Below are 16,391 nucleotides of genomic sequence, written 5' to 3'. Positions count from 1 at the left end.
GCCAGAGCCTATCCTGTGAGAGCCAAGACCTTATAGAAGCAGTTCTTAATAAGAGGGCAAGAGATCCCATTGAAATGCAGAAAAAAAGTAAGAGATCAGCAACTGAGATTTAAGACAACTGCCTCCCTCCTCTTCCCTGCCATAATTTTTGACAAAGTCTAGCCCTGTGCTTGACTTCTTTTTGATGGCACAGGAAATCCACTTTGTCGAGGTGAAACACTGGGATGTTTTCCTGGGGGAAAGATTGTCTATAAACCTTCTAACTGCTACAGGGACATTCATAGGAGTTGATCTGGTATTGTTGGTAAGTGTTCTGTGTGGAGGGAAATTAATAGGGTTTGTTTTTAAGAAATCTAATTAAGGAGGGTGCCTGGGTGGCTCAGTCAATAAGCATCTGCCTTTGGCTCAGGTCATAACCCCAGGGCCCAGGGATAGACCAGCTCCCTGCTCAGCGCGAAGCCTGCTTCTCCCTCTTCCGCTCCTCCTTGCTTGTGCTCCCTCCCTCGCGGTCTCTGTCAAATAAGTAAATAAAATCTTTAAAAAAAAAAATCTAAGTAAGAACCCCATGGAAGGACCGTTTTTGACTCTCCATGGAATCTGCCCCCTGACTGTGTATGTTCCGTTTTGGATATGCTACAAAAGTATCTCATGCAAGAAATAGAAGAAACCAAAGTCGCCAATGAAGCATTCACAGTTTTTCCCTTCCGTTCTCCATCCCTTCCATTCGTTCGCTGGGGAAGCTGGTACTGATCACCAGTGAAAGTCCAGTCTCCCCAGTTTCCTGGACACAAAGAGACACACTGCAAAGAGTGGGCAGGGAGTGTCCGTGTGTTGCCAAGTAAAAAATCCCTCATACCATACGTACTTTGTGATTTCCATTCCCCCATTTATCACACACATCTGTCAAGAGGGAAAAAAGAAAAAATAGAGCCCTGTCTTATCTTTTAATTGCCATGTGGCTTTGTACACTGTGATGTCTCCTGATGCATTCACTCCTTCCTCTGTGCGTGGGTCTCCTAGTTCTTTTCTGGTTTCTTGTTTGTTTTGTCTCTTTTTGCCCAGAAATCGGCTTGCTCATGAATCTTTGGGTGCTGGCGTTTCTCATCAAATAGGACAGATTCCTTCAAGGGGGATTGATGGCGTGGGCAAAGTTCTGTGGATGCTGACACTTTGCGGATCTTGCCAGATTCTTTTCTGCCACTGTAGTGTTTCACCTCCCCCTCTACTAATGTGTGATAATGTCCTTTTCCCACATCCTTGCCAGCACTAGATATTATCAGGGTTTTGTTTTGTTTTGTTTTGTTTTGTTTTTTGACGTTGCCCATCTGATGGGAAGATAGAACTACCATCCGAAAATACATGACAAAAATGCAAGAAAAGATAAAAGGTACTCAGTTTTGCATCCCTGAGATAAGCAAGCCCTTGAAGGCCCAGCAGGTGAGTGGCCCCTGCCCCTCACTTTCTTCCTCAGGCATGACAGAGTTTCTGGCACGAGAGGATCTTGGGGGATGCTTCTATCTTTCTCTCCCCTCTGTTTCCACTCCTGAGACCGCACGACTCTGTAAGGTTATGACAAATCACCTCCTGTTCCCAGAAAAAGTGGGATGTGTGGCTTTGTGTTCTAGAGTTGGTGAAGTGACTGAGCACCAATGTAAGGCCACCTGGGCCTCAGGGTCCCTGGGCTTCCTCCTGGCTGGGCTGTGGACCACCTGCATGACCTTGAGCGAGCCACCCTCCCTCCCTGAACTTGGTTTCCCTTTGTGGAAAATAAAAGGAAAAGACGTGGCCCAGGAGGCTGCATTTTAATGTGTGACCACACTCCCAGGGACATGAATTCAAGGCCTCCTCCCTGCTCTGAGATACAGTAGGAGTCCCTGCACTCCCAGACACACCCAACCCAAGTCCTGCCCACGTCTGGGGCAGAAAGTGTATGTCTGTCTCAGTCTTTCCATTTTCCTAATGGTGCTGTAGCTCCAGAAATAACCTGCAGTCAGTTAGTTAGAAAGGTAGCTTTTCAACTGCTTCTGTTGGCATCACATGGTAACGACCAACGTCCAAGAGTGACTTTGATGAGGCACAAATTACGAAGTTTCAGTATTAGGGCGTGAATACAGCTAAGCCTTTGGTGGCCATCCCCAGCCATCCCTGTATAATGTTGTCTGTTTATCTAAGCCCTTCGCTCTGGGGTTTGCTTCTTTTAAACCCATCCATGTGGGTATATTTTGGTGCTCAACTACCATGAGGTCTTTGGTGCCAAAACCTGGGAATGCCAGTCCCTATCATCTTGAACTTCTGGAGAAGTTTTATGGGGATTAGGGGGAAATGAGTGAATTCTAGGGAGTTCTAGTCTATGGTAGTGAATGGAAATTGTTTTGCAGGGAATAAGAATAATATTCACATAAATATGGAATAGAAGTTAAATCAGAGAGGTTCATACAAACATGTATTTCAAAGCAGGAAAACAGTTTCAGCTCTGGCTGGATTTTGGATGTAGGGCTTTATCTTAAGCCTCACTGTTCATCAGCCTTTGTCCTACATAGGGAACAATGAAAAACAAGCAGAACTACGACATAAGTAAGAGCAGAGGCTGGAGAAATCGAGCAGTCTGGGTTTAAAGACTGCCTTCATCCCTCGGAAGCTGTGTGAGATCAGAGAAATTGCTTCACTTCTCTGAACCTCTGTTGTTCATCCATAAAATGGGGATGATGATAGTATCCACGCAGTGAGATTGGTGTGGGAGTAAATGAGCAAATACATACAGAAAGCTCTTGGCAAGGTATCTGACATACGGTGAGTGTTTTCGTAATTAATCACTGGCAGTACTGTTGTCCTTGTTTCTTTCATATCTATGTCATGATCTCTCAGGAACCTAGGAAAGAAATGTGTCCAGGCATTTCCTCTAATTCCAGGAGCCCAAGATAAATCAAAGCGGAGCACTAACTTCAGCAAAGCTTGGCACAGGCTTTTGCTCCCAAATTTTTGGCTTCATTTTATGCAGAGTGAATTCACTCGACATTAACCAATGCTTCCAATTTCCCTTTCAGTTAATCAAGACAGCTTTGAACACGCATTAGAAGGTGAGTTCCATAATGAAAAAAAAATCCAATAAATCAAGCTAATAACAGAAAACAAGGGCAGGTCCTTGCATGTCCTCCTCCAGGTGCTTAAAAAAATAAGCAGAAATTCCATCTTCACACTGCTGAAGGTAATTTCAAAAATAGGACGTTGTAAAAGACATAAACCATTGTTTGCAGCCTAGGGTCCTAACTATGACCTGAAAGGGATTTCTCACCGGTTCTGTTCTTGAGGTAAGAAAATCTGAGGGTCCACATGCCTGAGTGAGGCACAACCCAACCATTTGAATTTGCACCCACACAGTGCTGTTTGGGGAAAGTAAATCCAATGATGCCTCGCCTTCCGTGCCAAGCACCCCCCTGTCTGCCTGGGGCATGCTCTGGGGTCCATTTTCCTCAAATTACCTATCCCTGTATCCTCCTTGTTTTCTATTCTTCTCCTCTTAGGAATTACCAAGTGAGATTTTTTTTTTAAAGATTTTATTTATTTATTTTTACAGAGACAGATCACAAGTAGGCAGAGAGGCAGGCAGAGAGAGAGGGGAAGCGGGCTCCCTGCTGAGCAGAAAGCCGGATGTGGGGCTCGATCCCAGGACCCTGAGATCACTACCTGAGCTGAAGGCAGAGGCTTAACCCACTGAGCCATCCATGTGCCTCCCAAGTGAGATTTATTAATGGGGAACAGATAGTAAATGCTAGCTAGGATTTTGTTTGGGTTTTCATTTTGTGGTTCCCTTCCCTTACAATCCCTCCCACACATAAAACAGTCTACATTCTGTAGGACCTCCATTCATTTGAGTACCAACCCACTCACTGGGGCTGTGGTGTCATAAGGTGTGTGCATATATATATGTATGTATATATCGTGTTATTTTTATTTTTTAAAAAAGTTATAACCAATTAAGCCATTTTTATCATTGTTTTTGGAACCACTTAGCTTTCTGACAATAAATCATTCACTTGGAATGTGGGGCTATGGGGCTATGAGAATTACGGGTCATTAGTTGCTGTCCCTCGCGGCAGATGACATTTTAATCCCAACAGGCAGAGTCCGTCTCAAGTGTTAAGTGCAGAGGTGGACTGTGTGGGAGTCACTCTGCAGGGAACAGAGAGGGCATTCCGTGTCGTTAGCCTCCATTCAGGCCACCCCTTCGCTGCCTTTCCGCAACCAATGAACCATGAGAGCATCTCAGAGGCCTGGGTTGCTCGGAGATTATGAGCGTCTGTGTAATGTTTTGTGCTCATGCATCTGTCATGGGTGTTAGCATCGATTTTTTCAGACTCCCTGGAGTGGCGGTTAATGGATTATAGATTGGCGTACAGCCGAGCTCTGAGGGTCGCGGCCGGGGAGAAGTGGCAGCGAAAACCTGAGGACGGGTGTCCGGAGATGTGGGGTCTCCCTTCAGGCTGTGCAGAGAACACGCCCCTGGCCCCCACCATAGCCATTGTAGTCCTTACAGTTGCCACAAACCAGTGGGGGTGGGGGGCAAGTGAGGCCAAGAGGGTGCAACCGTGACCTCTGAGAATCAAAACTGGGTCTTAGAAGTTGGGGTGTCATGGGGGACGGGGTGTAAGACTGAGAACAGGCCCAGCTGCCCAGCGCCCTCTCCTGGACGGTCTGATAGAGCAGCCATGGGAGGCGCCTGTCAGTCTGGGCGCAAGAAGCTCCCTCTTTCCCATGGAATGTCGAGCAAATCTGCCTTCCCAGTTAGCACGTAAGAGATTTACTCCAGATTTCTCCTGAATTGGATTTTAACCAGATTTCAAATGCAGCCACCCATCTCCCCCCCCCAAAGTGGACATGGTATGACCAGGGGTTAAAAGAGTGTCGTTCTTCTGGGTAGCCCCATGAGCACCCCACCCAAGGATGGGTCTGGCCTTCGTTGCAAAGAACCAGTCCTATTTGCTCTACTTTCTGCCTCTTCTCCCCCTGGGGATGGTGGTCCAACGGCTCAGGGTCTGCGATGCCAGCTCTTTGAATGAGTGCAGAACTGGGAAGGCAGGCTCACACCTGGCACCCAGGTGCCCCGGGGGGGGGGGGGGGGGGCTGAGAGTGGTGAGACCCGAGGGCTTCACTGGCTTGTGTGTTTAGTAGCAGAAGCGGCAGCCGAGACATCGCTGGAAGGGGGAAATATGGCGCTGGCTATCTTCATCCCAGTGCTCATCATCTCCTTACTGCTGGGAGGAGCCTACATTTACATCACCAGGTAGGGGGCTTCGGGACAGGGCGTGGGGGACTGCCATCCACTCAAGGACCAGCGCACTGGGGGACAGGGTCTCCATCAGTAGCTCGTCACCGGTGGCATTTGGGTGCTTGGAGATGATGTCATTCAACTCAGCTCTGGGAGAAATACACCTGCTCAGCCCCTCCCACCCCTCTGAGACAAGAGGGCTGACCACGCAGCAGCAAATAAGCAGGCACTACCCTGAGCGTAAGAGGCTGTGGTTTAGCAGGAGAGATAGACACACGGACACTGATCCCATAATGCACTCATTCATTCATTCGTTCATTTAGGCCACAAACATATGCTGACTATCTAATACGTACCAGACATTGTCCTGTGTGTTGAGGATCCTAGAACTTACCTGCAATGAGGAAGGAAGATATTTAGCCATGGCTAGGATATTCACGAATTCCTTCAAATTCACAACTAGGGAGCACCTACTGTGCGCTGGGCAGTTTGGGGGCAGGGGGCAGATCTAGGAACATCACTGGGACAAAACAGAAGGAGATCTTTGGTATGTGGGGCCCAGGTTCTAATGGGAGGACAGCGAGGAAAGTACATACAGTCGACGCTTGAACAACGTGAAGAGGGTGAGGGGCGCTGACACCCCATGAGTCCAAAATCTGCATATATACCTTGGGACTCCCTGAAAACCTAACTACCAATAGCCTACTGTTGACCAGAAGCTTTACTGATAACATAAACCATCAATTAACATGTGTTTTGTGTGTTATATGTAATATATACCGCATTCTGTTTTTGGTTTTTTTTGGTTTTTTTTGTTTGTTTGTTTGTTTTGAGAGAGAGAGAGAGAGGGAGAGTATGAACATGGGAGATGAGGGCTGGGTAGAGGGAGAGGAAGTGAGAGAATCCCCAGCAGACCCCATGCCCAGGGCAGAACCTGATGTGGGGCTTGATCTCTTGACCCTGAGATTATGACCCAAGCTGAAATCAAGAGTTGGACACTCAGGTGACTGGGCCATTTAGGCACCCCTAATACCATATTCCTACAATGAAGTAAGCTAGAGAAAAGAAAATATTACTAAGAAAATCATAAGTGTGGGGGAGGTTTCCCTGGGTGGCTTAGTCAGTTAAGCATCTGCATTTGGCTCAGCAGGGAGCCTGATTCTCCCTCTCCCTCTGCCCCTTGCCCCCCACTTGTGCTCTCTTTCTAATAAATAAATAAAATCTTAAAAACAAAAAAAAAAAAGGAAAAAAATCCTAAGGAAAAGAAGATACACTTGCAGGACTGTACTATATTTATCAAAAAAATCCACATCTAAGTCGACCCAGGCAGTTCAAACCTGTGTTGTTCAAGGGCTAACTGTGTACATTAGGAGGTGATAAATGCAGGGAGAGAAGAAAGCTGGAAAGGGAGCGAAAAGGAGCTAGGGTGGAGGTGGTGATCGCACTTTAGGACTTCCAACTGAGACATGACGTTGGAGTAAGGACTTGAAAGCAATAATGAGTAACCTATGCAAATATCTGGAAGAGGAGGATTCTGGCACATATACAGCACGTGTCAAGGCCCTGAGGCAGGCATCTGCCCAATATCATTTTTTTCTGTTTCTGTGGAGCCCACAGGGTTGAAGGGGGAGAGAAGAAATACACGAACTATAACACACCGTGATGAACACAAGAAAGGAAAGAGATAGTGTGTAGTAATAGAAGAATCACTTTTTTTAAAAGATTTTATATATTTATTTGACAGAGAGGGAGAGCACAAGTAAGGAGAGAAGTGGGGTGGGGGGAGGCAGACTCCCCACTGAGCAGAGAGCCCATCAATTATTATTATTATCGATAATAATCGATAATCCATCCCAGGACCTTGAGATCATGACCTGAGCTGAAGGCAGACGTTTAACCCACTGAGCCACCCAGGCACCCCTAGAAGAACCACTTTTTAAATAGGTAAAGAAGGTTGCTCTGAGGCAACACGGCATATAGTAGGTGCTCGGTAAATGCTCGTTGTTGCTGTTGTCACCCTGCATGAAAGAGGAGCTCGAATCACCTTACAGCGGAAAACCAGCTGAGCTCCGGCCCTCCCCAGGAAGGGAAAGTACCGAGGCTTTGTTGTCAGTGACCAGCTTACAAGCTGAGAGCAGTTATGATTTCAGCATTCACCCACTTGGATTCTCATCGCGAGAGACCCTGGATGGGGGCCCAGCCGGCTGTTCTTCTCCACTGTTGGGAGTAACTCCTCTCTCCTTTGCTGTCCCTTCTCCAGGTGTCGTTATTACTCCAACCTCCGCCTGCCTCTGATGTACTCCCACCCCTACAGCCAGATCACCGTGGAAACTGAGTTTGACAACCCCATTTACGAGACGGGAGTGAGTTGGTCTCTCTTCTCTTTTAGGTGGCAGACTTTGTGTTGGGTACTAGGGACACAGTCGTGAATCCAACAGACCCGGTCCAGCCATTAATGAGCTTATAATCCTTCCAAGGAGATGGAGCTTGGTAATAAGAAGAAAAATATGTACCACGAGCTGGGCCCCTTAAATGCGTAAGCTGCCCGAGTCCCTGCAACTCTGTTGTACACTCTGCAGTTATCTCTGATGAACCAATGACGATCCTGAGGGTCAGAGAGACGAACAAATGATTGGGCCAAGCTTGCACACAGCCAAAAGCACAGCCTGCAGCTTAGATACAAATTCAGACTGTTGCATTAATTATCCTGCCTCCCTTGAACCTCAAACAATCAAATAGATACCAATGGGTATCTTGATTGTGGAAAATCATTTTTAGAGACCGTGAAAAATTTGGTCAGGGCACTATGACATATGGCCAAGACATCCTAGCACTTTCACTATGTTCTATGGGTTAGAAGCAAATCACAAGTCCTGCCCACACTTATGGAAAGGGGATCGTGTAAGAACGTGACCACCAGGAGGTGAGGGGACCCAGCTTGGAGCCTTCCCACCACACTCCCATCTACCACAGACACACTTGCTTATCTGTGTTGACCCAGCAGACACAGTAGACGTCCGTGAAAGCATGTGACAATGACCTTTTCTGGGGCCAAGCCTCTGACTTCCTAAACCTCCCCGTTCTTCTGCCTCAGAGGCCTGGAGTATATTACATGCACTTGATAAATATTGGAGAAACCAGAGTGGTTGCCACCCACATGTTGGGGTCATTTTCCATATAGCTCTGCCAAGAAGAGGTCATAGGTTATTTCACATTCTATAGACCTTGTTTCCAAATCCTAGAAGAAGGTCAAGCTGATAACAAAACAAAGAAAGAGCACTTCAGAAACTAGATCGTATCAATACTTATTAATAGAGTGTATCTGCTCCCCAGGACTATGATAAAGCCAAGTAACAAATAATCTCAAAGCTCAGTAGCTCAAGGCAAGTGATGTTAATTTGCTCATCAGTCTGTGGGGCAGTGTTTTCAGCTAGCAGCCACTGGGCGGTCATCCTGGCTCAGCCGTGCTCACTCACACAGCTGGGAGAGGTGGGGGGTTGGCCGGCTGAGTCGGCTCTGCCCTCCCCGTTCCTCACCTCCTTGGCTAGGACGAAAGGCTCTCAGGGCACGATCTGCCCATGGACCCGTCCCCCTGCAGTTTCCCCGATCTGTGCTTCCTTCTCTTGCAGGAAACCAGGGAATATGAAGTTTCCATTTAAGGAGAGCTATGCCTGAGAAGAGAGCTCACAAATCAGAACTCAACTATAACCTCCTCGAGAAATTCATCCAGAGACCACGTGGCATTTGATTGAAACCCCAGAATGTTGTCCGTCTTTTCTTTAGACTTTTTCTTGAAGATTCACTGTTTTCTTCACTGTATTTATTATATTTAAAGTCGAAATTGGTGTGGTTGGAGGTGTCGCAGCTGCGGCCAAATCCGCGTGACAATCTCCTTTCCAAAGTCAGGGGGGTGACCTGAAAAATAACCGACATGGCAGCAAAGGCGGGAGGGGGAAAAAAAAAAAAGCAGCTGGGTTTCTCCATCAGCGGTGGCCATGCTGCTCTGGCTGCATCAGATGGCACGCATTTGGGGATCCATGCCCATGGTGCTTTTAGGACAAATCCCAGACTCAGGATTAGGTGGGAAAGGTATCTCTTGGTGGATTAACTTGGGTCGGACTTCAGGTTATAGATCTGCTCCAAAACAAATCCCAGTCTGCTCTTCCAAATGTTCTATCAGCTTCTAGAAGGTCTCGCCACCTCCTCTCCTTCCCATGATCCTCCCGAAGGCGCCCACGGCGTGACCATGAGCGTTTTCATCTGCCAGCCTGGCCTCCCTGGATGCTGGCAGAATCAGAAAACATTGCAGAGTGGATGACAGATTTGAGAATTCAGATGGAGTGCGAGGTGGGTGTGGGGGGAACATCGAGTCAGTAAAATGTCCTTTCCTCTGACACTCCACCAGTAATGAAAGGGAAGGGAACATATGCTACGAGTGCCAGAACCAATCCTTTCGTTCAGCAGCCCCACCCCCACCCCAAGCTGTGATCTAGGACCCCTTGGGAAGCTTTAGCCACATAATTACAAGGGTTACAATTGTGTGTGGGGGGGGGGGGGGGGGGGGTTACAAGGGTTACAATTGTGGCGATGCCAGGTCCTGAAATCCAGAGATGGGCTCAGTTTGATTTCCGGGAATACTGAAACCCCTGAGGCCTCCAAAGAAGGGCAACTCAGATGCACCGTTTCTCCAAAAGGGGCCGGAATATACTTGCAATCCAGTATTTCAGAAGCGAGGGTCCTACGAGGGAAAAAAAACAAAAAACAAAAAACTGTTTTGTTCCTCTCCAAATCTCTGCCCAGATGTTGGAGGGGGGTACGCAGGCTGTGACCATGGAAAAAGATTCTATAATACAGGTGCAAAGAAAAAGTAGCGTCTGAGGACGCAAGGAAGGGATAGCATGTGTAAACTCGATTTGCCTCCCTGGGGTCCATCACCTCCCTGGTGATGGCCGGTGGCTCACGGAGGAACAGGCTTGGTGCTTGGGGTGCCCACTTTGGCACCCACCCACGCTCGCTAGAAATGTTTTATATCAGCTGGTTTCCTGACACAAGAAACCCTTCCTGGCTGCCATGCTGTTGAGAAAATGGCTGGGAGTCCGTATTTTGGTAGCTCATCTGGGCAGCCCTGGAGCAGGGTAGGGCGGCTGGTTTTGACAAACACATAGTCTCCTCTTGGCTAGAAGCTTGGGCTTCAGTCTTGGGGGAGCTGAGGCCCAGTTCTTTCCTTCTGCCAGAAAAGAATCCTGCTTATATACTCCTTAAGGCATGCAAGAGATAATTAAAGGCTGCTTTCCAGCCACCCAAAACCCACCCCGTTTTATGCAAAAAAAAAAAAAAAAAAAAAAAAGAGTAGACTCATTCCAGACCATTAGTAAGCAATATCATATTTGGAGAAGGTCCAACAATGCAAATAATAGTAAACTTTTTTTTTTTTTTAAAGCAGAATCCAGTCCTTGCTTTTACTTCCATTTGATGCTTATTCTAACCCTAACCCTGGGTCATCTGGAAGGAAGAACTCTATTAATGATATTTAATTTTAGAACATACTCTGGGTACGTGCAAACTAAACATCCACCTTTTGTCGAGACAGACAGAATATGAAATCTTGATTCTAACCGTGTTCCCTAAAAGTGGCCAGGCCACAGGCCAAGAGTCCTTATTGGATGTTGGAGGAATAGAAAAGGTGTTGTTTGTTTGTTTGTTTGTTTGTTTCGGGATACTGATGTCTTAGTTTCGTCTTCGTAGTACAGCACCTATGACCATGTTTTGAAAGTTTATTTTCACCTAAAGATGGATCCTGTGAGCTTGGTAATGTACAGTGTGATTGAAAAGACAGGTTGGCATCTGTTTTTCTTTTTAGAATATCTGAATGTGTATTTGTAATATGTAAAGGTAAAAACACAATATTCGTGCCAAAAATGTACTGGGCACCTCATTTCAGCTCATACGTGTCTGTTTTTATAAGATCAATGTCAAAACCCCTTAGGATTAAATATTTTTGAACAGGATACAATCTTGAGCAACTCGAGAGCCAACCAAACCTTCCTACAAGCCACTCTTTCTTTTTAAAACAGTGGGGAAATACGTTTACAGAGATCTCGAGCTTCAAAGAATGCATGTGATGGTGTGTATTACATGCTAAGTCATATAAGCTGTATCTGTCAGCTACCGCCCTGTGCTTTAAAAATGCACACACTCGATCCTTTTCAGCTTGGAGCTCGTCTTTTTGCTTTTTGGGGGGGGGGCGTAGAATTATTAAGCCGACATAAGTATGCTGGTCGCAACTTGAGGGCCATCCCTCCTTAGTTCCATAGACCTGCTTTAAATATGATCTTTTGAAGCCAGCTCCTTGGAAAGCCTCTGGTAACTCAGGCTGATCGCTTTGGAAACTGACAAACTGCCCAGCAGGAAGTAAAGTGGAGACATAATAAGGTTGGGTTGTATAAGCAGGAGTGAGTTGGCAAATAGATGGGTAGATTTAGGCTGAGCATGAGCCTCAGGCACAAATGACATTTCTTGGGGTGTAAATCCAAAGGGTATGACTTTCCTATGCCCTTGAGAAGTCACAGCGGGGAGGGGGCAGTCATGTGAGGTCAGATGTCATGGAGTTGTTCAACACCCTCAAAGGTAGGCTTTCTCCTGGGACGTTTTCATTTTCATTTTATCCCCAAACAGAATAAAAAGCAGAACAAACTTTCTAAGCTACAATAATGAAGTTAAGTCATTTTCCACTTTGTATATATTGATGCTAATAAAACAAATGAAAAAGAGGCAAAGCTGTGGGGGTTTTGTTGCAAAGACACTCCAGGATGGCATCAAAGCCGGGACGACTGTTTCTGGTGTCTGGGGATTGGGTTGGGGTAACATCGGCTGATGCTTTGATTGACAAGACAGGCTGCCAACTTGAAAATGGTTCCAGGAACTTCTTGGTGGGGGTGGGGGAGGGGAGCAAGGGAATGTTCAGCACAAGACAAGAAAGCTGCCATCATCAGACACACCGCTGTCCTCCGCCCAGCTCAGGCCGCCATGACAAAGACGGGACGTTCAAACAACAGAGGGTTATTTCTCACAGTTTTGGAGGCTGGAAGTCCAGGTTCAGGGTGCTGGCCATTCAGTTCCTGGTGAAAGCTCTCCTCCTAGCCTGTGGATGGTCTTCTCCCTCTGTCCTCTACTTTTAAGGCCATACTCCTATGGGACTCAGGCTCTTATGTCTTCATTTCCCCTTAATTAGCACCTATAAGCCCTGTCTCCAAACACAGTCACAATGGGGATTAGGACTCCAATATATGAATTAGGGGTGGGACATAATTCAGCCCATAGCATTCCACCTCTGGCCGCCCAAAATTCATGTCCTTCTTTTATGCAAAATGGACTCATTCCATCCCAACACCCCCAAAGTCTTAACTCATTCCAGCATCAGGTATAAAATCAAAAGTCCAAAGTCTCCCTAAATATCCTTGAGGTGCACCTGGGTGGCTCAGTTGGTTAAGTGTCCAACTCTTGGTTTGGGCTCAGGTCATAATCTCAGGGTTGTGGGATCAAGCTCCACTTCAGGCTCCCTGCTCAATGCGGAGTCTGCTTGGAATTCTCTCCCTCTGCCCCTCCCCTGCTTGCACTCTCTCTCTTTCTCTCTCTCTCTCTCTAACATAAATAAATAAATCTTGGAAAAAATAATAAATATCATTGAAACCAGCCATGGGTCATCCCAAGGCAAATTCTCCTCCAGCTGTAAGCTATGAAACTAAACACATTATGTCCTTCCACACAATGATGGGACAAGCATAGGATGGACATTCCCTTTCCAAAAAGGAAACTTCAGAGGGAAGAATGGGATGCTGGATCCCAAGTAAATCCAAAATGTAGCAAGGCAAATTCCATTAGATTTAAAGGCTCTAGAATAATCCTTTGTCATTCGGTGACCGGCCTTGCAGGCCCACAGGGATGAGAGCATGACCCCCAAGGATTTGGGGAGCGGTGGGGTCAGTGCCATCCCCTGAGGCACTGGGTGGGGTCATTCTGGCAGAAACCAGAGACACAGCCCCAGCCTTTGAAACAGCCTTGTCCCTGGACCAGTGGTGGGAGGAACAGCTGTCATGACCTCTTAATCACCTCCAAGATCCTTCTTCCCTCTCCTTGAAGAACAGCAGCTCCACAGCTGAGTAGCTGTGTGGTCAGATCCTGTAGGATCCAAGAAATGCCACAGCCCCGCCTTCACTCTCTCCCATTTCCTCTGTCCCATTTGGTGTCATCCTGTCTGTATCCCTGGCTCCCACAGAGATGGCTGGGTCATTCATGAGTCTCACCCACGATCTCTTCATCAGCCCCGATGTTCAGCCACACCCCTTCTCTTCCCTTCAGATCAAGCTTTCTCACTTTGCAATGTGAATAAAGCTGAGAATTTGCCAAAGCTTCAAATTCCCACTCCTGTTTGCTTAGCAATCCTTCTTCCATCCATCGCTCTCCTTGTGCATTTGCACCGCAAGGCTCAGGAGGAATCAAACCTCTCCTCCAACACTTTGCTCTGAAATCTTCTCAGCTAAAGATCATTCTCTTTGCTCCCGAGATGTACCTTCCTAGAAAATGCTAGAACACAGTTCGGACAAGTTTTATGCCACTTTAACACAAGGATCACCTTCATTCCAGTTTCCAAGAACATGTTCCTCGTGTCTTCCGGAGGCCTCATGAGAATTACCTCGACCATCCGTATCTTAAATCACATCTTTTTGGAGGCAATGTAGGCTTTCCCTAGGATGCAGTTCAAAACCCTTCCAGCTTCCACCCATTTCTCAGCTCCAAAATGGCTTCCACATTCCTTTTTCCAAAGTAGAAAGATCCTGGTGGGAAATAGATTAACAGAGCCAAAAGAAGACAATATGACCAAAATGTGGGTCCAGCATTGCTGTCCCTGAAGCCTTTGAGTTCAACCTGCTCACTAGTTACAGAGTAGAGGGTCAAAAGGTGAGGAATAAGGGAAAGAAGACAGTTCTATCCATCACCTGTCTTGCCTCTGACCCGAAATGCTACAAAATACCGAGCACCCAAAAAAGAGAGGAAAAGTCAACTATGTTTTGTAACTGTATTGGTTGTGAGAGATCAGGAAAAAAACAACACGTACAAATCTCCATCTGGAGCCTGATGGTGACTAACTCCCACAAGTGGCTCAGAATCCTATGTAGTCATTCAAAAATCAGCAAGTGCTGTGTTTCCCTTCCAGTGACGCTGTAAGGATGAGTGAGGCACCTGGGTGGCTCAGTCGGTTAAGCATCAGACTCTTGAGTTCAGCTCTGGTCGTGGTCTCCGGGTTTTGAGATTGAGCCCGATATCAGGCTCCACCCTGGGCAGGACGCCTGCTTAGGATTCTCCCTCTCTCTCTCTCCTTCCCTCTCCCTCAGCTCCTCCCTCCCTGACCCTTTCTTAAATAAATAAATAAATAAATAAATAAAAGAGGGGAAGTTAAAAACAAAAAAACACCGTAAAGGTACAAAGGATCGTTGCTTCTACCCTAACAGTGAGAACAAGCTGGTTAAGCTAAAATAAACATAGTTTCTTAAAAAAATCCAAAATAGGGACTACAAAAATACCCAAATTAATGGAATTCCAGAAGGAGATGAGCCCTTCCTCGGATGGAAGAGGTTCACATCTGTTTTAATATTTGAGAGTAGGCGGGGTGGGGGAGGACCCATGGCAGGCAGAATGTGAGCAAAGCCACCATAGCAGGAGTGAGGAGACAAACAACTGATTTAAATAATAATAATATTAATAATAATAATGGCTGCACGTGGCTGTGGTAAGAATCCCAAGAAACTCCAGCCACAAAGCCATTTGGTGCCCACCCCTCAAATACAGCCCATGGGATCTTCATGGAATTTGTGGGTCATGCCAGAGTCTGGGAGCAGGACAGGAGAGCTGGAGGCAACCCTCCGTCCCCAAGAAAGCAGTCCCTGTAGGAAATAGAAACACCTGCTATCCCACGTGCCCTTCAAAAGAACGTCCTTCTAAAACTCCAAACACCACATCGTCTGTTCAGTTTAACTGCTGACGTCTCCCCGGCAGTGGGTTTGTTCAAACTGAAGCTCAAAAGAATCATAATTTATACGATAATATTTTAACAAGTAGAGAAAACTCAGGGCACCTGGGTGGCTCAGGCGGTTAAACGTCTGCCTTCGGCTCAGGTCATGATCCCAGGGTCCTGAGATCTAGTCCGGCATCGGGCTCCCTGTTCAGTGGGAAACCTGCTTCTCCCTCTCCCTCTGCCTGCCCCTTTGCCTATTTGTGCTCTGTCTCTCTCTCTGTGTCAAATACATAAATAAAATCTTTTTTAAAAAATATAGAGAAGGGGCGCCTGGGTGGCTCAGTGAGTTAAGCCTCCACCTTCGGCTCGGGTCATGATATCCAGGTTCTGGGATCGAGTCCCACATCGGGCTCTCTGCTTGGCAGGGAGCCTGCTTCCTCCTCTCTCTCCCTGCCTGCCTCTCTGCCTACTTGTGATCTCTCTCTGTCAAATAAATAAATAAAGCCTTTTAAAAAAATAAAATAAATAAAAATATAGAGAAAACTCATACATTAGAATCTGATGAATCAATTGTTCCCATTCTATTGTATCTTTACTGTACCAGAGTCACATTCTGATTAGCCAGCCGACCTTTTTGCATGAGCTGTAGACACACCTGAAACGCGGCAGGACTGTCCTCTTTGTGGGGAGAGCTGTAGTAACAATTATAAGATTGTTGAAAGACTTGCTAGAAGTTTACCATATATATTCCATAGAGGATGAGAGAGGGAGAGCGAGCACCCATCCTAGGAAAGCCAGTGTGGTCTGACGGGTGAGTCCGCTAATTCTGGAGCCAAAGAGGCTGGGTTCATAGCCAGCTTCTGATGCTTGTTGGCCGTGTGACCTTGAGCAAGGGGTGGAGCCCCCTCGTGCTCCCGCTCCCCCATCCATGAAATGAAGACAACGGGGCTGCTGTTGAAAGTGCATTGAGTTAATATACATGAAGGACTCGGACCAGTTCCTGTGCCTAACAAGGGCTCTGCAGGTGTTTGCTAGGATGCCGTGCTTGTAACTGCAGACGAGCTCCCGCTTCATTTTTGCTGTGACCAGTCCCCGGCCAGGGGAGACTAGGAC

General features: G+C 46.8%; 1 protein-coding gene across 4 annotated transcripts in view; it reads left to right on the top strand.

Annotated features, from left to right (window-relative positions):
- The window catches only part of SEZ6L (seizure related 6 homolog like), a 181,044-nt gene extending 170,407 nt beyond the window's left edge, over nt 1-10,637 (top strand). The window contains exons 14-17 of one of the 4 annotated variants that reach the window (XM_032310827.1): nt 3,045-3,077; nt 5,173-5,281; nt 7,527-7,629; nt 8,896-10,637. In XM_032310827.1, coding sequence (XP_032166718.1) covers nt 3,045-3,077; nt 5,173-5,281; nt 7,527-7,629; nt 8,896-8,925 — 275 coding nt within the window. In that variant the 3' untranslated portion in view covers nt 8,926-10,637. Of the gene's footprint in view, nt 1-3,044; nt 3,078-5,166; nt 5,282-7,526; nt 7,630-8,895 lie in introns of all 4 variants that reach the window. The other 3 variants (XM_032310826.1, XM_032310825.1, XM_032310828.1) reach the window with 3 other exon arrangements.
- The last annotated feature ends 5,754 nt before the right edge of the window (nt 10,638-16,391 follow it).

This window comes from Mustela erminea, chromosome 13, assembly GCF_009829155.1.
Source record: "Mustela erminea isolate mMusErm1 chromosome 13, mMusErm1.Pri, whole genome shotgun sequence".
NCBI classification, from domain to species: Eukaryota; Metazoa; Chordata; class Mammalia; order Carnivora; family Mustelidae; genus Mustela; species Mustela erminea.
This window is presented reverse-complemented; position numbering and strand designations above follow the sequence as displayed.